Source organism: Callospermophilus lateralis, chromosome 4, assembly GCF_048772815.1.
Source record: "Callospermophilus lateralis isolate mCalLat2 chromosome 4, mCalLat2.hap1, whole genome shotgun sequence".
Taxonomy (NCBI): domain Eukaryota; kingdom Metazoa; phylum Chordata; class Mammalia; order Rodentia; family Sciuridae; genus Callospermophilus; species Callospermophilus lateralis.
Genome location: NC_135308.1, coordinates 84,351,455 through 84,378,050, shown reverse-complemented (window position 1 = coordinate 84,378,050; position 26,596 = coordinate 84,351,455). Strand labels below are relative to the sequence as shown.

Here is a 26,596-nt window from a genome sequence, read left to right as displayed (position 1 = left end):
AATATAGTGTTTCTCAAAATAGTAACATGTACAGCAATGATTTTCAAGCATTTTTAAGTGAAACAATTGAAGTTAGAATATCTGAGGACACAATCAATAAATCATAATTTTTTTTTTCTGATAGCAGTGGGAAAGAAGGAACTTCAGTCCATTCTGATCACATTGTCCTCTGCCTAACAGTGTTTCCTCAGTCCCAAGTGCTGGTTCAGTGAAACCAGAATCAGGGATCTAAGTCTTGGGCCCTACTTTACCACTGATCTGCCATTGAGTGACTTTGAATGACCTAATCTCTCCTGTATTTAGTTTGCTTATTTTTTCCCCTTGTGGGCATCGCCTAGACAAATATTGGGTTCCTTTGTTCTGTAAGATATTTTAAAGCACTCAGGAAGACATTAGTGCCCATAAATAGTCCTTAACACATAGTGAAAGCTCTGTCAATGTTAGCCATTATTACGAGCCATCATTTGTAGGGGACTCATCTAATTGTTTGATGGCATAAGCAGAAAGCAAAGGGAGTTTGAAACTCTTAGGAAACATGATGCAATGATAATCAAACATCCTCTACTTGAGAAATAATTCCACTGAGAAAGTCAAGGTTGGGAATGTAGAAAATTCTCTTCTGGTTAACCTGTTTTATTATTATTATTACTAGATCTTTATGGTTATACCCAGAAACTGTTTTCTCTCTCTCCCTCTCCCTGCCACCCATAATCAGTTCTGGGGAATAAACCCAGGGCTTCACACATGCTAGACAAGTGTTTTACCCCTGGACTGAATCCCCAGCCCCTTACTCTACTGTGATATCCATACAGTCTTCTGGTTACATACACTTCCTGTTATTTCTGTTTACAGAAGTTACATTTTAGGGTGTGTGCTTCCTTGTGTTTATTAAAGCTATCAACAAGATATTCCAGATCACACCCACTTCTGCATATTTAAAATAATATCTATTCTTAAAGGAGGGTATTTTTTTTCTGGATAAAGTTAGAGTTATCTAGTATACTGTTCAATGTTGTTGATGAACTAAATATTCCCCTTCAAAATTGGTAATAAGACCTGTTGCACAGGAAAAAAGAAAAACTAGACTCACTTCAAAGAAATTAAGCTATGTTCCACTGGGTACTGAATACTAAATTCAGTTGTTTCTAAGCCTGACTTGATTCATTCATCATTTGCATACTTGTTCATTTATTTGCATAATATTTTGCTATGGGAATATAAAAGTGTGGTGATATGCATCTTTTAAACTAGATATTTGCTTAAGTTTTCCATATTCTGGTTATGATTATAGAAGATTAACAAGTTTTATCAGGACATGAAAGTACAAACCTAGGGTACTTCTTGATACTAATTTACATAATTGAATTAGTCTAATATTAAAATTTCCTTTCACTTTGAACTCAAGTGCCTGAAAATGTGGGTGAAGTATAGAAGTATATAAATTATGAATGAACATATATTTAGGAGTTCCTGGTTTGAACCTATGCAGCTTCCTATGCATATTATATTGAACTTCATGATAAACCATCGTTTAATAAACCAAGGATCACAAACACAGTGTCATTTGAATTCAGGCATTCTAGTTTCCTGTGGCCATTTTATCATTGTCATTAAAAATTAGTCCACCACCTTACTGTTACATTCTAGAAGTTGAGTTATCAATGTTTATTTGAGCTCTGTACTACCCTTTCCAATTAGCACAATGACAGTTACTCCTTATACTTTCCTGACCTTCCATATTCAGTCATTCCCCTTCCAGCACTGCCATATTTAAGGGAGGCAGATGGTAAAGACAATGCCAGAGGCTAAGGTTTGACATATGGATGCCCAGCTCAAACCAAGCCTGAGAGATGAGGAAATCTCACCCAGCTGGTCAAATTACAAATTTCACAAAAGAAAAACTAACATTTATTTTCTTTATATAGTTCATAAACAATGCAATGAAAGAGGGGTTTCTGATTCAAAATATAAAACATTCCCAAGTTCTTCATCTAATAAATCAAAAGTATGTCAAAATACCAACTATTAAAAAATATCTCTACAGCCTTCCAGGTCTATGAAGCCAAAGATTTGATATACTCAAAGTGTTTTATCCAAACTTTATTTTCTTAATACTATGCTTACATGGAATTAAGGTCAACCTCAATTTAAAAATATAGAAATAGTGATATCATTGTGATTTATCCTTTGTCATAATTGGTCATACTTCATTTTAGCCTTTTTCAATTAAAAAATGTTTACACCGTGAGTATTTCCTTTCCTTAACATTAATTAAAATCCTGCAGCATGTGGCATTCAGCAGCTAGTGCTGACATACGCAAATATTAATCTGACTAAAATTAGCCTAATTAAGACAGTTATTAAGTCTTACACAAAGCAGAAATGTACAACACAGTGGGTAGCAATTACTGTGGCTCTTAAACATCATTTAAATTAAAAAGAAGATGAAATATATTCAAATATCTTCAATACCTTCTTTAAAATAACCTGAAAACTCAAATTCTAACTAAAAGTCTTTTATGACCCAGGTTAGTCAAGATGTTGACATCTACACATGACTACTACTACACATCCTACTACTTCTAATAATTGAGTGTCACATAAAGTTCCATTTGGGGTTGAAACCAAAATGATTGTAGATGGAAAACTGAGTCAGGGATCATTGAAATTATTATTATTTCAGGCAAAATTATGTATTTCCATATAGTTTTCAAACTATATAAGGTTTATACCCATGGCAAAATAGTTGATAGAAGAAACTATCAAGAAAAAATAGTAACTTATAAATATTTAGCCCCCCAAAAGTTACTCATCTTAATTATCCCTTTTTAAATAAAAGCACATTAATGTTCAAAAGTTAACATCAAATTGGATTTAAATTTGAGATGAAGTAGACAATTTCACATAGCACCTGAAGCAGTACTTGATTCCTTATAGAGATACATCAGTGTATCTAATCTCTAGGTAAATGAGCTACCTGTTCTACATTCATAAATTAAAATACTAAGTTAAGCTAAATTTCCTGAAGTAAGTTCCATGATCTAACAAGAAACAAACAAGAGTAAATAGCTCAGATCAAATATAGAAACACACTGCTAATAGGAAAAAAAATTTTAAAAAAACATAGGCCATTCTAACAGTGAATGATAAATATCTTCCCCAAAGGCAGCAAATGCATGTGATAATAAAATCTTAACTGCCTCTTTAGAGTGACTTGGAGACAACAGTGTGTTCTTACATAAGCCAATTTCCTATTCCAGAAATTTTCCAAAATTATAGACCCAAAGGGAATTTCCCAAGTACTCAACAGAATATCATATATACACTTGTGAACTTACATATCAGAGACTCATACATCAGACTACTCATAAAAACCTCTTAGTTTTCTCAGTGAATAAGTTTAGCCAATATCTAAAGAATCTTAATATATCCACTTTTGAGTATTAGATTTTGCTTCAATACAAAATGGCAAGCGCAACCTTAATGTTTGAATGAATTTGAATTCTGACTTTCTTTTATTTCATTGTGGTCTAATTTGAAAAATTATTGCATGTTAGGGTGATAGAGTAAACTATAAGAGCTTCAAGACTCTTATAGGCTTGTCTGCAACCACCTAGCCAATATTAAAACATACACTATTTATCTGAATATAATGCATCCTTTGGAACCATTGTGCTTTATCTTGTAAATAGGTTTAAAATGTTTGCATTCTGAGAAACTGCACTATGTCTTGGATGTGTTGTGATCACATACAAGTTAAGAATTAAAAATGGGTTATATTAAATTTAGGATGGAAGAAAACTTTGCTTTGAATTTTTAAAAAGTCATTTTTCATTGGCACCAGAGTACAATAGCAAATAAAAAGCAAACATTGTTAACTAGATTCTTCAATATTCTTTTCCCTAAAATATCTGGGTAAATGAGTGCAATGATTCAAATGTTTTTGTTTCCTCCAAAATTCATGTTGAAACTTAATCCCGAATATAAAAGTATTGGGAACTGTGGCCTTCAGGAGGTGACTTGCAGAGATACATCTGTGTAACTACTAAGTAAATTAATCAGATTAGGGGCCTGAAGGTTTATTCCTTTTGCTCCTCACCTTGTCTTGTGAGAACAGAGCTCTTCGCCTTCTGGAGAAGGGGGCAGCATTCCAGGGGCCATCTTGAAAGCAGAGAGCAGAGTTCCCAGTCTGCAACACTATGAGAAATAAATTTGTATTTCTCATAAAATAGTCAGGCATTTTGTTTTCGTAGCACAAATGGAATACAATAATTTAAGCATATGTTTTTTGCTTGAAATTGGAGAACAATCTTTTATTGGACTTTGCTCTATCAGGTTTGATAATGCTCTATGATAAAGCAGTCCCCAAAGTTTAAGGTGTACAGAAATCATCTAGATATCTAGTTTTCATCTAGATTCTGATTCAGTTGTTCTGCAGGAGGTACGAGGAACTGAGATTCTGCATGTCTAACAAGCTGTCAGGTCACACCTACAGTCTGGTCATTCAAAACACAATGAATGTTAAGAACGGAGGAAAAGGGCAGAATTGTGCTCTCGTGGATTTCACACAAGTATTCAGGCAACAGTGGCCCAAGTAAAACCCCACTATTATCAGGCCAGAGGTAAAATTCAATAACGGTCATAAAGCCAATGACTAAACCAAAAGGTAGTCAATCATTGTAATTCATGGACCAGTTCTGGTCTACTGTCTGTTTTGGTATGATTTATAAGCAAAGAATGGTTCTCATTAGTGAACATTTGCTATTTATCTGGTGATAGAAAATATTAACTTTGAAACCCAACTAAATGACATTATCCTCTCAAATAAATTATTATTTTTAATATAATTCATAAAAAAATGAGAAATTTATGTTCTTTCCTAATACAGAAGTACTTGCCTATCTTTGATTGATTTCACCTTTCATCCCACAAAGTTTAAATATTTATTATCGGTCATTTATAGAAAACAAAAATTATAGACCCAGATCTAAGCTATTGCTAAAAATGCTATAAACTTTCAGGGACAAAATATAAGCTGTTTTATATAGCATAGATGATAGTTAAAAATGTGTGATTTTTTAAAAAATCTAGATTGCCTTTAATTATTTAGATTGAGGGCTGACTTAGAAAATAGTCATATAATCTAAATTCTAAAAAAGTTTTCCCCTCCATTATGGGAATTAACCCAGGGTGTGACACATGCTATGTATACACTCTACCACTTAGCTACAACCCTGGTCCTCAAAAATCTAAAGAGGAATCCAAAGACTGAAATTTAAATTACTATTGAGAACTCCAGCCCTCTTTTGATACTGATCCCTGTTTTTATGAACTCTTTTCCTAACTGGAAGTCTCTTCTTTGTATCCATGATGTTCTAAAATTGCATGTTATTGTACCTTGATAATGATCTTTTTCAATCACCACACTGTTGACTCATTTGGACTCTTTCAATCAGAAAAAAACATATATATTATTTTATAAAAATAATTTTCTCCCTTCTATTTTGTATTTTCTTTTTGAACTCCTATTGATCAGATGTTGGACCTTCCTAAAATAACTCAAGTCTCTTAACATTTTCTTTCCAAATGGCTACAATCAATCGTATGTTTTTTGTTTCTTTGGTTAATTGGTTGTTTTTATTTCCTTTTGTTCTTTTTTTGGTTGTTGATCTAATTTCTTACATGTCTTTGACTTGATCTTCCAAATGGTCTATAAATTTTTAATTAGAATAGTCATATTTGGTTTCTAAATTTTCTTATGCATTTTTCATGGAAATTTATTTATATTCAAATTCTCTGAGAATATCAACTACAGATTATCTCTACTTCCTGTTTGTCTTTTTCATGTTGAAAACTCTTCTCAAGTGTCTGATGATCTTCAGTTGTCCATTCCTATGGTTTATAACAGAATAGTATGACCAAGAATAATATGACTATGAGGATACTTGTATTACTGTGGATAGTATGTCCATGTACAGAGGTAGAAATTATCAAAAGGTGGGCTTCCCTGTAAAATCATTTTTCAGGGAACCAGTCATGTTATTGTAAAGGTAACTAGGATCATGATTTTTAAGTTTCTCTCTCAGCAGTTTAGGTTGTAGCTTTCATTCATTTTGCTAAATCAGTTCTGTTCCTCAAATAATATATGAAGAATTCTTTTCAAGGAGTCATTCAGTTTACTGAGAGAAGATCCCTTCAATCTCCTGATTTGAGAATAGTCCCTAGTGCTGAGAGTGAGGCATTGTAGGTAGAGTGGGGGAGTCTTCAACATTCAGAATCATAATTTGTTCTTGTTCCCCATTTTCAGCCTACCCTTCCTCCTTGAGTCCAAGGTCACACCTAATTAAACTCCGCAACTTCCAGTCTCTTCACTGTAGAAGTAGAGATTTGGGAATCTTGCTGCTCAGTAGGCAGAATTTCAACCAATCCTCCCACTTTTCCTTAAGTGTGTTATTCCCTTCCAGTGTAAATGGCATCTAAAAATTATTTTCAGTTGTTCATTGCCTAGTATATAGAAATATAATTCAGGTTGTAGGTTGACTTTGCAACTTGTAACATTGCTGAATTCACCTATTACTTTTAATAGTATTTGTTTTTTACATTTTTAAGAATTTTTTTCATATGCTATCATGCATCACACATAAAGACTAATTAACTACTTTTTCTTTAAAAAAGTAAATAAAAAGAAACAGAGAGGGAGAGAGAGAGAGAGAGAGAGAGAGAGAGAGAGAGAGAGAGAAAGAGAGATTCTTATCTCTACTTTCTGAAGTAGCCAGGGTCTCCAAGTTGTAAGCTCCTGAATGATTGTTTAAAGTAACTAGGATTATGATTTTTAAGTTTCTCTTTCAGCAGTTTAGGTTGTAGCTTCCATTCATATTGCTAAATCAGTTCACTTCCTAATTTAAAAAAATTAATCTCCTGTCCAGTGTTTTCTCTTTCTCTGATATTTTCCCTTTCTAAAATTTCTCTACTATCATTTAACTGGTATTAGGGGAAGGAGACAAAATTGTATGATCACTCAGCCATCTTAACTAGCAGTCTTTATATCTATTTAAATATTGGAATAGACATAAAAATCTATTTTGTTGTAGAGCAGAATCTTGAAACTCTCCTAAACTTTCATAGCTCTTTCCAACCTGCAGAGAACCTTTACCTTTGCATCTCAGCTCATACCAAACTCTGCAAAAGATATCAAGGACTATGAAATAAAGTGGCTTGACCACTGACAGCCACACACCTAGTGTGAGTCATACTCAGCTCTGGTGGTAGAGACAATTCAATCCGAAAGATGCTTAGCCATTCTCTAAGTTCTAAACCTGATTAATCATGAATTGAAGAATATAATTGTTGGAGAACTTTTTCCCTTTTCTAAACTAAAAATAAAAATCCTCCAATGTCTCATTCTCTTGGTGAAAACATTTTTAAAATGCCTCTAAATTTTGTAAACAAATTATATAATGCATTATCATTCTAATTGTTTTACTTTATGTCAAAAGATAAGTATCAATGGGAAAAGTATTGAGTTGTATATCCATTGTCTGGGATCATCCAGCTCTTGCACTTTGAGAGGAAAAAAAAAAAAAAGCCTCAGTAACATAAGTACAAATCAAGACAACAACTCTAATTTCACCAGACTTCCTGTCTTTGGCTAAACCCAATAGTGGTTGTCAAAATATTCCCCCTCTCTTGTCTCTATTTCATCCCTATCCACTTGTTCTCCGCTATCTATCTAATTACTCTATCTAAGTTGCAAAATCAAGATCATATAGTACATATTGCCTCACATTCACCATTCTGTTCCTCAGTCTTCTCTATATTCTGAATATATATGTATATTTTCCTTTTAAGGAGCTTGTTTTATTCATTGCTATCATCATCCTCTTGGAGCTCACTATCCTTCTTCTTCTCTCTTGTCTTCTTTACGACATTTCTGTATTATTTGTTTCTTGCTCTTATATCTTTAACTTTTTCTCATCTCTACTGGCTCTTCCTCTCTGCATAGAAACAGAAAGGAGTCTTCACCTCTTACAAAACAGTTTCTTGTCATCCTGCTAAATTGTTAAGCAATTTAGTTTAGTGTTCTCCATTTCTACACGTCTAACTTCCTAGAAGATTAGATGACACAAACTTATACACATTCACCCCCACTCTTACTTCAAATCCTTGCTTTATGATTTCATCATGGGAGTCCTGTTGAATGTAAATGGTAACCAACAGTCCACTCATCAGCACAGCTGGCTTGTCATATGTTTCCTTATCTTCTGTTTCTCAAGATTTTGAATTTTGTGGTCATTTACTCGTGTGTGTGTGTGTGTGTGTGTGTGTGTGTGTGTGTGTTTGTGTGTGTTTTACCTAAGGTGGACCAGGGAACTTGTCTTGGTAGTAAAGTAGTAAACAAAACAAAATCATTTCCAAACAAATCCAATCATTTCCAATTTGTGTTATCTGATCTTCTAGGAAACTTCCAAACAAGTAACTGGAACAGGCATGGTATACATGAACACATTAAAAACATTTCATTTCAAATTATGGTAAATATGGTGGAAAGATGGATATAATGGGGAGAATAACGAGCAGGATCTAATTTAGATTATGAAGTGCATATCTGAAGGACAAATAGGCATTAGACCCATGAAGAGTGGGAGAAAATGTTTTACAGGTAGGAACAAATTAAAGTCCCTAAAGTCGGAAGAGTCTAAGATACACAAGAAAGACAAAGAAGATCAATGAGGCTGAAATATGGTCAGAGAAGAGAAAGTGGCAAGCAATTAGAGAGAAGTAACAAGCACAGGCAAGATCATGCAGGTCATGTTATGGATTAGGGTGTCCTTTGAATCATATGGAGACCTATAGAAGGGATTTAAGCAGAAGAGTTACATTTCAATTTGCATTTACATGGGATCACTCAGATTGGGTGCTTGATAGGCTAGACATGGACAAGAGTAGAAGCAGGAAGAGCACTTAATATGCTATGGCACATTGTCTGGGTTAAAAATGAGAATAATTTCGCTTAGAATGATGGCAGTGGCCATGAAGAGAATCAGGTCAATTTTCCATGTATTTTAGAAATAGAATCTACACAACTTAATGATATATTTGGAGATGGAGGGAAGGAAAAGGGACTTCTAATAGCAAATCTAAAGGATGTAAAGGAGTCTGGGAAGAGTGAAGGAGAAAGTTCTGTTTGGTAGGTCTTCCTCCTTGAAACCTTCCTGATGTTTTATTTCACTAGTTTTATTCTTTTTGCTTGTCTCAAATGCAATTGCTTAGATATTCTCCTCTCTACCTTTTTAATCCTCTCTTTTTTTTTTTAGAAAGAAAGAGAGAGAGAGAATTTTCTAATATTTATTTTTTTTTCAGTTTTCGGCAGACACAACATCTTTGTTTGTACGTGGTGCTGAGGATCGAACCCGGGCCGCACGCATGCCAGGCGAGAGCACTACCGCTTAAGCCACATCTCCAGCCCCAATTCAATCCTCTCTTGATTTCACCCGATCATAAAGTCTCACTGTAGCCTCTGGCCATACCATCTGAATATGCCCAAACTCTTCTAAACTTTCACTCTAAGAAAATGATATAATTAACCTTTCTTTTGATTCAAGCCATCTCCAGAGCTATGGTTCATATTTTCAATTGTTTCCTAAGCATTTCTATCTAGAGAACCCCTTTGTACCTGCAGTTAAACCGCAAATTAAATTCCTTTCTCTTTATCTACTTGTGGATCTCATTTACATGTTCAGTACCACCTCTGCAGTCACCAGGACTCTTCCCAATATTAGCATCTGCCTCCTCCTTCTCCTTGCTTCACTCCTATGGTTTCATAAGTGGACTCTCCCCCACTCTGTTTCTGCCTTCCTTGTGTGTCCCTGAAGTACGTGGAAGTCTTGATTGTATCCCAAGCCCCTTTTATACTTTACAAGATTATTCTTATAACCTCCTGTCTTCCCACCTCCAATGTCATTCCCATTCTACCAACCAGCATCTGACCTTGAGAGTAATCATCCTAAATGGCAAGGCTCATCATTTCACTTGTGTCTAAAATCTTCAATGATTCTATTATCTTCAAAGTAATTTTTAAATTCCTCCAAAGTGTATTAAATGCCTCTATGATCTGACCTCAATCTATCATCTCCCCTGATTCCCAAATAACTTGAGCTTCTCACTTCTGGAAATTTGTGTGATACTTTCACAGCTCTGTGTCTTTGTTTGTGCCATCTGTGATGCCTTCACCTTTTCATATGGAAACCCTTCTTTCCTTAAAGCAAAATGATGTTTTTCACCTCTTCAACTAGAAATGAGTCCTTTTTTATATATTCCCCAAAACAGTATATGAGTCTTCAATGACTGAGAACAGACTTTCCTTTTATAAACACCACTGTGCCCAGCATACTACCTTGCGTGTAGCAGCAATGGAGTAAATATTAAATACGAAGTGACATATTAGTATTCCTTCTGATGAGTTTATAAAGTGTTAAGTAATGAAGATAAATGCAATTTGTGAGGAACTTTATCTTAAAGGTGATAATTTATGAGATTGATATTTTTATGAATCCTTTACAGAAGAACCCAAATGTCTGCTTCTCTAAGAATGGGCCTATACAGAACTAAATTTAAAATAGTGATAAGTAAAAATTTCCTCAAACAGTTTTTAACTGTTATTCTTTTTTTAAATACCTTTCATTTCATGGGGACCCAGTAAAAAGCAGTCTTTGTGGACACATTTAAATGCTGAGATATAATCAAAAATTTACCTACCGGTTTCTCTATCAACCAAAATAAACAAGAAGCTATTTAAACATTAGATTGATTTTTCTGAATTGAAAGCTTTGCCTTATCTAAAATTTTATGCAACTTAGCAAAATGTGACTATCTCTAAATTTCAAGTAAATTCCATCAAGCCAAAGATTGCCTCTGCTCCAATGATAGGATTAAGTCCAGTAATATGAATGATGAATTGAGAAATGGATGGTCAGAGTAGATACAAACTCTGTAACAAAACCCCTACTCGTTTGCAACCAAAATGTCCTATATAATACCTAAAGGCAAAATAAAAGGAAGAGCAAGAGTGTGACCACTGTATGAGTAACTGCCTGCATTTATTTATTTCTCTTCACTAATTATCCTCTTTAAAAATCTTTTCTAAACAAAAATGTCTAGCCCTCAATTCTGAATTAGCTGCTTTACTTTTTCTGCAAATATCAAAGGACAGAAAACTAATACTTATATGCCTTCATGTTATTTTGAAATCATTTTTTAAGTATTAAAACTGTGTGAAGAGATAATTTTATTTTAAATTTTCCCAAAGTCATTTTGATTCAAATATATATCTATTTAAAAAAAAATCTAGAATAATATATTTTACCTGGGGATAAAGTTTTAAAACTATTATTTTACCTTCAATCATAATTGTTATTAATTCCTACCAGGAACCCTTATAATACCCAGAACATTATCTTATTTAAATCGCACAACCACCCTACAAAAAAAAAAAAAAAAAGCATCATGCCCATCTCAGAGCCAAGGAAAATAATAATGTCCTTAATAGCTGGCCTGAGGTCATATAACCAGTGAGTCAGGCAACAGAGAGTGAACTCAGCCCTTTCAGAGGCCAGATGCTAAGCACCAGGTGACCGACCATACAACAGTTAGCTGAGTCAGGACATTCCCCAGGGGGGAAGAAAAATAAAGTGTTGAGGAAACATCCCTTAGTGTCAACACGTAAGAAACACTATGGCCTATTGCACTGATTTCTAGCTCTTCTTTAATTTCTTTAAATTATTTTCCTTTAGTTGCTGGAAATCTTTCTGCTGCGTTGTCTGTGATGGTAGCCGGCTTCTCTGAAATACGCAGAAAACACTTTCCGCTGCTGGAACAGCCTCTTTTAGGCCAAGTTCTGCCTGTCTCCTCCATGCCCTGTTTCCACCTGGTTCTTCAGTACGTTTTGCTTGGCGTGGCTGAAACGCTGGTAAACCCTGCCCGTGAGTAACAATTTTATCAACTCATGTCAAAGACACTGGACCTTTACACAAAGCACTTCACGACAGGAACAGCTGAAGTGGCAGGTGATCTATCACTGCTAGAGATTTCCCCTAGTGCTTCAAACAAGCCTGTTTAACACCCTCATTGAAAAAAATATATATTTTTTTCTTCGTTCCTCTACCACACAAATAATAGATATTTATTCTGCTTGGATATAGATGGAATGAAAGATTTGCTAAGCTGATCAGAGGCAATAATCATTTGGTCAGATACAGGATAGGAAGAGGTAAACTGCTAAAACCTAGGAGATAACCCCAGCAGGCTTAAATGAAGACTCTTGTTTCAGCCCTTCCCTCTTCCCACTTCCCTCTTCCCTCCCTCTTATTCACAGATAAACTCATACACATACTCCCTCTAAAAATTACATTTAATGTATTTTGAGAGTGTATAAACATGCAAATGAAATGAATACTTGACCCAATTTTCTTGATAACTCAATGTCTTTAAATTAAATTATACTAGATTAAATGTGATCACTAGTTTAATAAAATAAGTTTATTAAATATCAAGGGTTTCTGTATTATCTAGATTGCTTATATTAATTAAAGTACCCACTTTAAAATTTGTCACAGCATTTCAGTAACTTCCTGTTTTAAAATGTGCAGTAAAATGTGTCTATGTGTGTGTGTGTGTGTACATACATCTACCAGTGTGACCTATCATGACTTATGTTTATATTTCCTTATATTTCCCTAATTGTAACTCCAGCCCACGTTATTCTTTACTGAGAATATTTTTATAACTTCTAACTGTCTTCCTACCTACAGTAACTCTCTCCTTCAATCAGCCAGTTCACAACCTTTAGAATAATCATCTACAACGACAATTCTAATCATTTCATTTGTGCCTAAAATCTTCAATGGTTCTATTTTCTTCAAAATTATTTCCAAATGCCTTAAATACATATATTTAATAAATGTGTATTTACATTCAGATGTTCATGTATATGACACCAAACAATTCATTTTAAACAATCAAAATAAAATTAAATTTGTATAAGTGTAGTCACAGATACATAGGTGCATCACCCTCTTTTTATCATGCTAAATCATTTTATTCCATATGTTTTGCATAAGTTATTTTGTGACAGTCTATGATAGGAACACCATTTTTTAACAATGCAAGGAATACAAAAGGAGAGTAATTGACTGCCACTCTGCAAACTTAGTGATCTTCCCTGATGCTGTTTCTAAAAGACCCTTGGAAGTAGTCAGCCAAGATTTTCTGGGCTACATGTGGAGTAAGGTAGGGAGTGAATAAATACAGGAGGAAAATTCTAACCAGCTTAGCAACAGTGGCTCAGCACACTCACAACCATTGCCAGTTAAAAGGCACATCATGTAATACAAGTCACTCAGTCCATCCTCTTTCAATTACGCATCAGGAAACTGAGCCAACTCTGTCATATATTTCTCTGCTACAGGGGACATGAGCCAGAGTAAGGAAGTCTTGGTTTGATTTCCAGCTTTTCACTGACTACCTCGTGACCTTGGGATCTCACTTAATTTCCGAGGTTCTTCTTCAGATCTTTAAAATACAAATAATGACCATTCTTCCTCAATATCACAGCTATAATGTTTGGATCTTTAGTGTTCTGAAAAGCTCATGGTTTTGAAAGCATTATCACCAATACAGCAAGGTTCAGAGGTACAGCTTTTAAACAATGATTAGAGCATGGGACTGTAACCTCATTAGTGGATTAATGATTTGAATGGACATCAGGTAGTAACTATAGGTACGTAGAACACGGCTGAAGGAAGTATGTCACTGGGGCATGGCCTTGAACTATATCATGGGATAAAAGTTCATGAGAATGAGAGGCCATTCCTTGGAAATCAAATGATATACAAATACAATTAATCTCCTGGGGGCAGTGCAGTATAATGGTTAAGCTCTTTGGTCCTAAAGTTGGACAAACCTGAGTTCAAACCCAGTTCTGCCACTGACTAGTGGTATGAACTTAGGAAAATTATTTTGCATTCTTGAGCCTTTTTCATCCATAAAATGAGGAGCTATTCAAAAGACTAGTTCAATATTTCATATGAAGCAAAAAGAACAGTGCCTTATATACAAACAGTACTTGGTAATTACTAGTTGTCAAGTGAGTCGTTATTATTGTCTTTTACATGATCATCCTATAACTTTCCAACCCTTTGCTGTTTCTTTTTTTCTTTTCTATCTTAGTTGTGCTTATCAAAATTTGAAATTACCTTATTTGCTTTTGCTGTGTTACTTCCTCTCACCAAGAAAACGAAGGCTCCCTGAAGGCAGGATGCTTGTCCTCCTGGCTCGTACTCATATTTCTTTGTGTTTCTCTTTCCTGAAAATTACACATACAGAGTAGGTTATCAATAAATATATTTTTATTAAATAAGCCAATGAATGAATGAAATCTGCAGCAATTTCTATATTGTACTATATATTTTTTAAACTATTGATAATGTCCTACACCGTTGGCATTGAGAAAGAAAGCACAGTGGATCAGTCCATAAATGTCAGTGGACTGCCCTACCAAGCCATGTGATCATTGGAGATAAGCTACAAGAGAAATGAGGGGCTTTGGAAGATGGCGGTGAATGAAGTGCATCACCCCCGTGTACCACATCACTGCGCGGGTGAATGACGAGTTAGAATGGCTAAAAGCTATCTTGTTAGGAATTTCCAGCAAAATTGGGGTGCACCGAAACCTAGAGGAAGGATTTCCATTGCCTGAGGATCGGTTACTGGGGCTCAACCGCGAGCTATTTGTCTGCCCAGAGATTCAAGCTGCTTATTCAGCGGCTCGCCCTGCTGCTAGAGACTGCAGCGCGCGGCGGTAACGGCGAGCTAACAACGCATAGAAATGGCGCAGCTAATTCTGCGGGCTCCTGCCGGCTCTGCCCTCACTGTGCTCAGTGCTGAATTCTGGGTTTCAGACGGGGAAGGAAGCTGTCCAGTTCTGTCCTCCACACTGGTCAGACCATCAAGGAAGCCAGCGGCCACCATCTTGGAGAGCTGACGTCACCATCGCCAGTTTTCGACTGATCACAGCTCATTCAGCGATAGAATGGGTCTGTGTCATTTAGACCATCTCCCATACAGTGGGGAAATCACATAAAATCTCTCCCCGAATTTCCGGGGGCGTGATTAACAGAGTGAGCGTGAGTAGAGGCGTGGGGGAAAGGTAAAGGCACCTGACCTCCAACTCCCCCCTCCCACCAGCAGCAAGAACAAAACCTGTTTCGCCAGCTCTAGGAGGAGGGGCTAGCGGAGGGAATCAAAACAATAAGGTGCCGGTTCCCAAAAGCCGTGCTCCACGTCCAGGAAACTGCAGGCACAGAGTATAGTTTGAATTGCCGAGAGGTATCACACTGGGAAAGGCCTGGCTGACAGGAGAAGCCAGGGGACTAGAAACCAGGAATAAGCCTAAGGTAACAGGTTTTGAGAGATACCACTGGGGGGAGGAGGGAGCGGCCTCACAGGGATGGTTTCCTACAGCCAGAGGGCAAACTCTTGGCCCAGAAGGCACAGCGCCACCCACTGGAAGTGAAGAAAATAGAAGCCTAACAGTGTCCCTTTTTTCTTTTAATTTTTTTTTAAATTTTTTAATTTTAATTTTCTTTTGTTTTCTACAATTATACTATTATTTTTTTAAATGTAATTTTTATTTAATGCATTTTTATTATTTTCTTTATTATCATTTCCTTTTCTTTTCTATTCTTTTCTCTTTCTTTCCTCTCTCCCTCTCTCTTTCTTGGTTTGCTTCCTTACCTTTTCCCATCTTTCCTCTTAAGCATGACCACCCAGATTACGTACAACTTACTAAATGCAGATAGATGAATTCTACGAATTGGTCCATAGTCCGCCTAAGCCCTTAACTATCCCCAAGTACTCCTGTCTATTCTCTTGTTAATATCCGCCCACATTTGAGCAACCCCCCAAAGAAGCTAACATACACTAACCTCCATACCATCAAAGCGCCCGACCTCAACATAAAATCCTAAGTTCAAACCTCAATTCTATACATGCCATCAAATTCTGTAGGCCTCTAATGAAACTAATGAATTTACCTTAATTCACAATAAAATCCAACATCTCTAAACATTGTCTCCCAACACAAAGGAGAGATATTGGAACTATAAAACCCGAAACAAATTTAAAGAAGAAAACAGAAACACAGCAGTCAAACAGAGTTGGACAGCAACCTGAGCATCATGAAAAAACAAGGGAAAAAAAGGATTACAAACAATGCAGGACAACATAAATTCACAGGAAAACCTAGAGGCATCAGAAAAATAGAGAAAGAACTCAAGGCATACCTAACTCAGATGGAACGGAATCTTAGAGAAGACATTAGACAGCAAGTCCAAACAATGAAAGTATACTTTGAAAACGAATTAAATAAGCAAATTCAAATGGCAAAGAACGAGCTATACCAGGAGATAGAAATTTAAAAAAAAAATCAAACAGTAATCCTAAAAATGCAGAAAACCATAAACCAAATTAAAAACTCAAATGAGAATATTACAAATATACTAGATCAAATAGAAGTCAGAACATCAGATAATGAAGACAAACTGGTATCAACTTGAAAAGAATATAGTCAACACAGAAAGGATGCTAAGAAATCACCAGCAATCTATCCAAGAGATATGGGATGTCATAAAAAAAACCAAACATGAGAGTCATTGGGATAGAAGAAGGTATAGAGTTTCAAACCAAAGGAATGAACAATCTATTGAATGAAATAATCCTAGAAAACGTCCCAGATATGAAAGATGGAATGGATTGCCAAATCCTGGAAGCCTACAGGACCCCAAACATATAAAACCATAAAAGACCAACTCCAAGACACATAATTATGAAGATATCCAACATACAGAACAAGGAGAGAATATTAAAAGCTACGAGAGAAAGAAGGCAGATTACATTCAGGGGTAAACCAATTAGGTTAACAGCTGATTTTTCATCACAGACGTTGAAAGCAAGAAGAACCTGGAATAACGTATTTCAAACGCTGAAAAATAATGGATTCCAACCAAGAATACTGTATCCAGCAAAATTAAGCTTCATATTTGACAATGAAATGAAAATATTTCACAATACACAAAAGTTAAAAGAATTCGCAGCCAGAAAACCAGCACTGCAAGGCATTTTGAGCAAAACACTACAAGAAGAGGAATTAAAAAACAGCACCCAAAACTAACATTGGGAGGTAACTCAGTAAAGAGAAGAACAAAAAATATAACCAAAAAGGAAAAACGAGGAATATTAAAATAAATAAATAAATAAGCATGACTGGAAGTACAAACAATATTTCAATAGTAACCTTAAACATTAATGGCTTAAATTCACCAATCAAGAGACAAAGGCTAGTAACCTGGATTAAAAAAACAAATCCAACAATATGCTGCCTTCAGGAGACTCATATGATAGGAAAAGATATATACAGGTTGAAAGTGAAAGGCTGGGAAAAATCATACCACTCACATGGTCCTCAGAAGCAAGCAGGAATGGCCATACTCTTATCGAATAAAATAAACTTCAAACCTAAGTTAATCAAAAGGGATAAAGAAGGCTACTATATAGTGTTAAAAGGAACCATCCACCAACAAGACATAACAATTATCAATATGTATGCACCAAACAATGGAGCTGCAACGTTCATAAAACAAACTCTCCTCAAGTTCAAGACTCAAATAGATCAAAACACAATAATTATCGGTGACTTCAACACACTGCTCTCTCCATTGGACAGATCCACCAGACAAAAACTGAATAAAGAAACTATAGAACTCAATAACACAATCAATAACCTAGACTTAACCGACATATATAGAATATATCAACCATCATCAAGTGGATACACGTTCTTCTCAGCAGCACATGGATCCTTCTCAAAGATAAACCATATATTATGCCATAGGGCAACTCTTAGTAAATATAAAGGGGTGGAGATAATACCATGCATCTTATCTGATCACAATGGAATGAAACTGGAAATCAATGATAAAAGAAGGAAGGAAAAATCCTGCATCACCTGGAAAATGAACAATATGTTACTGAATGATCAATGGGTTACAGAAGACATAAAGGAGGAAGTCAAAAAATTCTTACAGATAAATGAAAATACAGACACAACATATGGGAATCTATGGGACACAATGAAAGCAGTTTTAAGAGGGAAATTCATTGCCTGGAGTTCATTCCTCAATAAAAGAAAAAAAACACAAATAAATGAACTCACACTTCATCTCAAAACCCTAGAAAAGGAAGAGCAAAACAACAGCAAATATAGCAGAAGGCAAAAAATAATTAAAATCAGAGCGGAAATCAATGAAATTGAAACAAAAAAAAAAACATTGAAAAAATTGATAAAACTAAAAGTTGGTTCTTCGAAAAAATAAATAAGATCGACAGACCCTTAGCCATGTTAACGAAGAGAAGAGAGAGAACTGAAATTACTAACATAAGGGATGAAAAAGGCAATATCACAACGGACACTGCAGAAATACAGAAGATAATTAGGAATTATTTTGAAACCCTATATTCCAATAAAATAGAAGATAGTGAAGATATCGATAAATTTCTTAAGTCATATGATTTGCCCAGATTGAGTCAGGAGGATACACACAACTTAAACAGACCAATAACAAAGGAGGAAATAGAAGAAGCCATCAAAAGACTACCAACCAAGAAAACCCCAGGACCAGATGGGTATACAGCGGAGTTTTACAAAACCTTCAAAGAAGAATTAATACCAATACTTTTCAAGTTATTTCAAGAAATAGAAAAATAAGGAGATCTTCAAATTCATTCTACGAGGCCAACATCACCCTGATCCCAAAACCAGACAAAGACACTTCAAAGAAAGAAAAATACAGACCAATATCTCTAATGAACATAGATGCAAAAATCCTCAACAAAATCCTGGTGAATCGAATACAAAAGCATATCAAAAAAAAATTGTGCACCATGATCAAGTAGGATTCATCCCTGGGATGCAAGCCTGGTTCAATATACGAAAATCAATAAATGTTATTCACCACATCAATAGACTTAAAGATAAGAACCACACGATCATCTCGATAGATGCAGAAAAAGCATTCGACAAAGTACAACATCCCTTTATATTCAAAATACTAGAAAAACTAGGGATAACAGGATCTTACCTCAACATCGTAAAAGCTATATATACTAAGCCTCAGGCTAGCATCATTCTGAATAGAGAAAAATTGAAGGCATTCCCTCTAAAATTTGGAACAAGACAGGGATGCCCTCTATCACCACTTCTATTCAATATAGTTCTCGAAACACTGGCCAGAGCAATTAGACAGATGAAAGAAATTAAAGGCATAAAAATAGGAAAAGAAGAACTTAAATTATCACTATTTGCAGATGATATGATACTATATCTAACAGACCCAAAAGGGTCTACAAAGAAACTACTAGAGTTAATAAATGAATTCAGCAAAGTGGCAGGATATAAAATCAACACACATAAATCAAAGGCATTCTTGTATATCAGCGACAAATCTTCTGAAATGGAAATGAGGACAACCACTTCATTCACAATATCCTCAAAAAAATAAAATAAAATACTTGGGAATCAACCTAACAAAAGAGGTGAAAGATTTATACAATAAAAACTATAGAACCCTAAAGAGAGAAATAGAAGAAGACCTTAGAAAATGGAAAAATATACCCTGTTCATGGATAGGAAGAACTAACATCATCAAAATGGTGATATTACCCAAAGTTCTCTATAGGTTTAATGCAATGCCAATCAAAATACCAAGGGCATTTCTTGTAGAAATAGATAAAGCAATTATGAAATTCATATGGAAAAACAAAATACCCAGAATAGCAAAAGCAATTCTAAGCAGGAAGTGTGAGTCAGGCGGTATAGTGATACCAGATTTCAAATTATACTACAGAGCAATAGTAACAAAAACAGCATGGTACTGGTACCAAAACAGGCAGGTGGACCAATGGTACAGAATAGAGGACACAGAGACCAATCCACAAAATTACAACTTTCTTATATTTGATAAAGGGGCTAAAAGCATGCAATGGAGGAAGGATAGTATCTTCAACAAATGGTGCTGGGAAAACTGGAATTCTGTATGCAACAAAATGAAACTGAATCCCTTTCTCTCGCCATGCACAAAAGTTAACTCAAAATGGATCAAAGAGCTTGATATCAAATCAGAGACTTTGTGCCTGATAGAAGAAAATGTTGGCTCTGATCTACATATTGTTGGGGGCGGGCTCCAAATTTCTTAATAGGACACCCATAGCAAAAAATTTAATAACTAGAATCAACAAATGGGACTTACTCAAACTAAAAAGTTTTTTCTCAGCAAGAGAAACAATAAGAGAGGTAAACAGGGAGCCTACATCCTGGGAACAAATTTTTACTCCTCACACTTCAGATAGAGCCCTAATATCCAGAGTATACAAAGAACTCAAAAATTAAACAATAAGAAAACAAATAGCCCAATCAACAAATGGGCCAACGATCTGAACAGACACTTCTCAGAGGAGGACATACAATCAATCAACAAGTACATGAAAAAATGCTCACCATCTCTAGCAGTCAGAGAAATGCAAATCAAAACCACCCTAAGATACCATCTCACTCCAGTAAGATTGGCAGCCATTATGAAGTCAAACAACAACAAGTGCTGGCGAGGATGTGGGGAAAAGGGTACACTTGTACATTGCTGGTGGGACAGCAAATTGGTGCAGCCAATTTGGAAAGCTGTATGGAGATTCCTGGGAAAGCTGGGAATGGAACCACCATTTGACCCAGCTATTGCCCTTCTTGGACTATTCCCTGAAGACCTTAAAAGAGAGTACTACAGGGATACTGCCACATCGATGTTCATAGCAGCACAATTCACAATAGCTAGACTATGGAACCAACCCAGATGCCCTTCAATAGATGAATGGATAAAAAAAAAAAATGTGGCATTTATACACAATGGAGTATTATGCAGCACTAAAAAATGACAAAATCATGGAATTGGCAGGGAAATGGATGGCATTAGAGCAGATTGTGCTAAGTGAAGTTAGCCAAGCCCTAAAAAACAAATGCCAAATGTCTTCTTTGATATAATGAGAGCAACTAAGAACAGAGCAGGGAGGAAGAGCAGGAGGAAAAGACTACATTAAACAGAGACATGAGGTGGGAGGGAAAGGGAGAGAAAAGGGAAATTGCATGGAAATGGAAGGAGACCCTCATTGTTACACAAAATTACATATAAGAGGTTGTGAGGGGAATGGGGAAAAAAACAAGGAGAGAAATGAATTTTAGTAGATGGGGTAGAGAGAGAAGATGGGAGGGGAGGGGCGGGGGGATAGTAGAGGAAAGGAAAGGTAGCAGAATACAACAGTCACGAATATGGCATCATGTAAAAATGTGGATGTGTAACCGATGTGATTCTGCAATCTGTAATTGGGGTAAAAATGGGAGTTCATAACCCCCTTGAATCAAACGTATGAAATATGATATGTCAAGAGGTTTGCAATGCTTTGAACAACCAATAAAATAAAAAAGAGAAATGAGAAAAAAATTTAAAAACTTTTCAAACTATGTGTGTTTTTTTGTTGTTGTAGTTTGTACCCCAGCTGTCTCATTACCCGTGTTTGCTTATTCGAAAAATACTAAAATGTGCTTAACGCTGCTGTGGGAGCCTTAAACTCATCCCTAAAATACAACGAAACAATAACAAAAAAGAAAGCAACAAAAAAATTTTGCAGAGCTTGTGATATTTTAATGGTTAAGTAGTGGAGAGTAGTTGGAGAGATAGAAGGTGGTAATCAGAGGGCAGGAAGAAATTGAGATTATGGAGTGAGCAGTTACTAATTCAGGACACGGGTTGGCAAATATTTTGTAAAGTGTCAGATAATAAATAGGCTTCGCAGGCCAGTTTCTATTATGAGTATTCAACTATGTCATTGTGGTTGAAATGCAGCCATAGACAATGGGTAACAAATTGCTATAGCTGTGTTCCAACAAAACTTTATAAAAATAAGTGGTGGGATGGACGTTTCTTGGCTAAGTTGGCTGGCCCTGACCTGGGGCACAAGGTACAGTCTGTAATTCCGCGTGTAAATTGAGTGGAATCTAAAGGGGTAGAAGACAATGACACTGGAGGTCAAAGACCCAAGGAACCAAGACTTGGAAGCCTGAAAGTTAGATGATTTCTATATATGTTAAAATAGCCAAGAATTAATGCCAGAGCAATACTAGAGAACACCAGACACAGAAAGGATCTGGCGACTTTGAGAAACAGAGTAAAATGTCCCAGATGGTAAACGACAGCACAAAAGAAAGGTAATACATAATACATTCTGATAACACAAGATTTAAAGCTGAAGTTTTTTAAGAGATAAGAGTCCAAAAGTGATAAAGGACATACTTCCATTTTCTAAAATTGTAGTATTTTTCCTCTGCATGTTCAAAATAACTTCATGAGCACAATAAACATATTTTTACTGTTTAAGAACAACTGGAGTCAAAAAGAACCCCAGCAATGAGTCCCCAGCACCAGGTGCCTTAGGAAGGTAGTTATGGCCCTATATTTTGTGGTCTGTGTATACTGTTATATGGCATCCTTGCATACAGTAACCAGCTACCACCTGGAGGCACATTTCTAGCTCCTGTTGGCAAGAAAAACAGCTTTCACATATGCTTTGAATTTTTCTTATTGTGTCCTCATGGTAGAATAGAAATTTCAGAACAGTGACAGACTTGTTGATAATATCTATATTCTAATGGGCTGCAAGAAGTTTCTTGTAGCCTAAAAAATCAAGTTAATGATCACTAAAGTTGAAAAAGATCAGAACATGCAAGTAGATGCCTGAAAATGGAGATTTGAAGACTTGAAAAACTAAGTCCTATAAAAGGGAACTGGAGACTTTCAAAAACGACTAAAATGACACCAAAGAGAGATTAACCAGCAGGCAGAGAGCTGGCAAAGTGTGTTCATGAATTATACACCGCACCAGAAGTTCTAGCAAGAGAAAAGCATAGGATTAATAATTAACCAGCAGAGTAATAATGGGCTTGTACGTTCTGCTTTTTCTCAGAGAAAGAAATAGACCTACTTACTCTTTCTGTCCATTGTTTGTCTCCTCATATTTATAGAGAGGAAAGTTCATAAGCCACATCTTTTCTACAGCTGTGAATCAATTCTTTCCAAGGCCCCTTCAGCATACTGTCATAGTCCCATTCCTGAAAATACTCCAGGGCTTGGCTTTAGGCTCCTGCTGGTGATTTGCACTACACAAGAGCTGTGGGGCTTGCCACAAGATTAGAAGACCTTCTCCACTGTATTTTATGCATCACCCTTATTACCTTCATCTGCAATTGCTGTGAGACTGAATGCCTTCTTAGCACTGCCCTGTGTAAGGTGCATTCTTCCGCTCTCTGCCCTTCCAGAGCTTAAAATCTAGGAAAGATAAACTAATAACATTTTCCATGCTCAGCCCAGTGCCCAGAACTTTTCCTGGATCCCAGATAGGGACTTCCCTAAATGTTTATTGGGATGAGTAAAATAAATACATGTGGAGGACACACAAAATAAATCAGAAATGTTCCATCAGTGCAAGAAGGAACATTAGTACATTTGATTGTGCATTAGGACGTTCATTTAAAAGTGCTGGGCAAATATGGAGTTTTCCTAGGGGAAGAGACAAGTAAACCAGGGATGAGATATTCCTGAGAGGAAAGGGAAAAGAAAATAAGGTTTATTTCTTCTTATAGACAAGGAAACTGAAGGCTTGGTGTTTACAGTACATCTGTTTTCTATTATCTTTTCTTTTTAAAATGAGCTTTAATATTTATGATCTCATTGTAGGAAAATTTGCAAAGCACAAGAGTAAGAAGAAAATTAGAAATCCGATCATTCAACACTCAAAGTTAAAACTGTTAATGTTACTTATTGTATTTCTTTACAATTTTCTGCATAGATACAATAGAGAGAGATTAGCAAATAAAATCCATATATATATACATTTTATAGTTTCAACTATTTTCAACTCATGATCAAACTTATTTTATCTCTATCCTCATTTCCATACCTCCTTCCTCTCTGTTGTATTATTTTAAAGCAAATCTCAGCTGTCATAGTATAATAAATTTTTAAATTTGCATCCCAAAGATTGCCGTGCATATTTTAATATGGTTATGTTAATGTGGTATATACAAAATCATATATACTTATTTAGTCTATTTCTGATTTTAAAAAATAATTTTAGTTCACATTTTTAAAAACTTTCTTCCATAATTTTCTTTCAGTCAGTTGCCACCACTATTACCAGTACCCCAACCATGATTTGAGAAAAAGAGATAACCATTTTGGAGACCTCATGATTAATTTATCGTCTCTTTCTAGATACCCTCCTCTTAAATGGGATAACATACGGTGCCTAGCACAAGCAGGAGCTATTTGATTTGTTAAGATTAATATTGTTATATTTTTAATCCTCCTTTACTATCTACAAGTTAACATTGTACTAAGTGCTCTCTGTAGCTCTTGACAGCAGGTAAGTCTCACAGCACCTCGCCAAGTGAGTAATGACATTATTCCCATTTCATTGAGGATGACATCGAAGCGTGGAAAGTTCAAGTAACTTACTCAAATCACAGAGATACTAAATGGCTGACATGAGATTTTAGTGAATTCTTTTTTTTATTCCAGAGCCTATTCTTTTAATCTCTATGCAAATTTTATATGATAGATTCAAATTTTCCACAAAGAATCCAATAGTTTATATAGAATCCAATGGTTTATATAGAATCACAGAATCATAGATCTCATATATTGTTGTCATACCACCTAGTACAGATCTCATGTCAATCCAAAATTTATCAGAAATATTTAATTTGGAGAGAATTGGGTAAGTATAGTAGGACTCACAACTACCAAGTTATCAAATTCTCCTCATAGTTGTATAAGGGGATATTTTTGCCATATTTTATTCATTGAAGACGTTTGTAAGCTGTATCATATTTTACAATAGTAATCTTAAAGTCCAACCTAAGTTTTGATCTTATTAGAAAATTTTCTTTGATGTACAATCAATATTAATTTGAACAGTACCTATGAAAGTGTTTTAGGGAGAATGTTCTAAATTTTGATCCTCTCTTTTTCTCTCAGTCTCCATAATAGCACACAGATTTGTTCCAAGAACCATCAGAGGAACTTCTATGAATTTTTTGACACTGTTCAATGGATTTGGTTGTTTCACAGGGGCACTGCTGGTGGAGTTGGTTTATCTCATCTCAGAAGGTAAAAAATAGGTTTATAGTATGTGTATGTACATTGATTTGATGACTAAGGAACTGGGAGACAAAACCTTAAGAGAGGAGCTTTGCCAGTGTGGTCTTTTTTTAATTGATCCACTTTGCAATTAAGATAGAATTAAGATAGGGAATAGACTCTTGCTGTATTCATTAATTTCTGGGAATTGTTTTTCTTTTGATAGGAGGAGGTAATTACAGAATGTCACTTCCCATGAGACCCTGTCGGCTGTCTTTCTTTAGTGTATTCTAAAACAAACTGGTCATTGTATTCGTATTAGGTCTTTTAATGAGGCCATATTCAACCATGCCTCATAGCTGTCACAGGCAACCCACAGAGAAGTCAGCATCCCTGCACATGTAGGAGGGTAGGGTACTTGGATGATGTTTTCCTCATGATTAGCTGCAAACTTTGTCTGTGTCACCAAAGAGAAATCATGAGTTAAATAACAAATGATCTTGGAGATTTTTTTCAGGTAGATTTTTAGACAGAAACAACCAACCGTAAAAATTCAGATGCAAATATTTGAATTCTACTCTTAATTACACATGTGGGTGAAAAAATAATTCAGACATGATGACAATAATGATTAGTAGTCACAGTGAAATGCCTTTGGCTGTATTTTAAATTCAAAGACTTTTTAAAAAATGTTTTAAAATGTCACTGTAGCTTGTATTTTATTTTAACTTACTTTTGCTTATTTTATGTAAAATATCACAAACTTATTCTTTTTTACGTTCAAAAATACTTCTGGTTGTGCACTTAAAACAATGTAAAGAAAGTGTTGGTTTGTGTTCTCTTAGAACAAACTAATTAAATACCCCTGCTTTCAAATTAGGAAGAAAATAACTTCTGTGCATGAGAAACTCCTCTTAACGCTCCTAATGCTAAGTCTCCATTCAAAAACTTTTTATCAGGGACTCACTCCTTTCCTGCTGCCATATTGGGCATAGGGCATACCCTGGCAAGCAAAATAAAAATTTCTGAACCCATAATATATTCCCAGGAGTGCAAGGAAGCAATAAAATTGAGAGTGCTGAATATGGGTAGGTACAGTGCAGTTCAGGGGAGAAACCTAGCAATCTTGATTGATGTCTGAGATCAAACCCTGGCTTTTAATTAATTATCTGAGAAATTTACATATTTAATATTTATTAGATGCCAAGCCCTCTGCTACACAGAATGGTGTAATATATGGTTGAAATTTCTCAAAGACCTCTCAAACCCCAACTGTCATAACTAACTGGAAACTGCAGCAAGCTTCT

At 35.5% G+C, this 26,596-nt stretch overlaps 1 protein-coding gene across 1 annotated transcript in view; it reads left to right on the top strand.

Moving 5' to 3' along the window:
• Slc15a5 (solute carrier family 15 member 5) overlaps positions 1–26,596 on the top strand; it is an 88,703-nt gene that overhangs the window by 35,301 nt on the left and 26,806 nt on the right. Inside the window, exons 6-7 of the mRNA XM_076852706.1 lie at positions 11,790–11,978; positions 25,188–25,319. Of these exons, the coding sequence (XP_076708821.1) occupies positions 11,790–11,978; positions 25,188–25,319 (321 nt within the window). The remainder of the gene's footprint in view (positions 1–11,789; positions 11,979–25,187; positions 25,320–26,596) is intronic.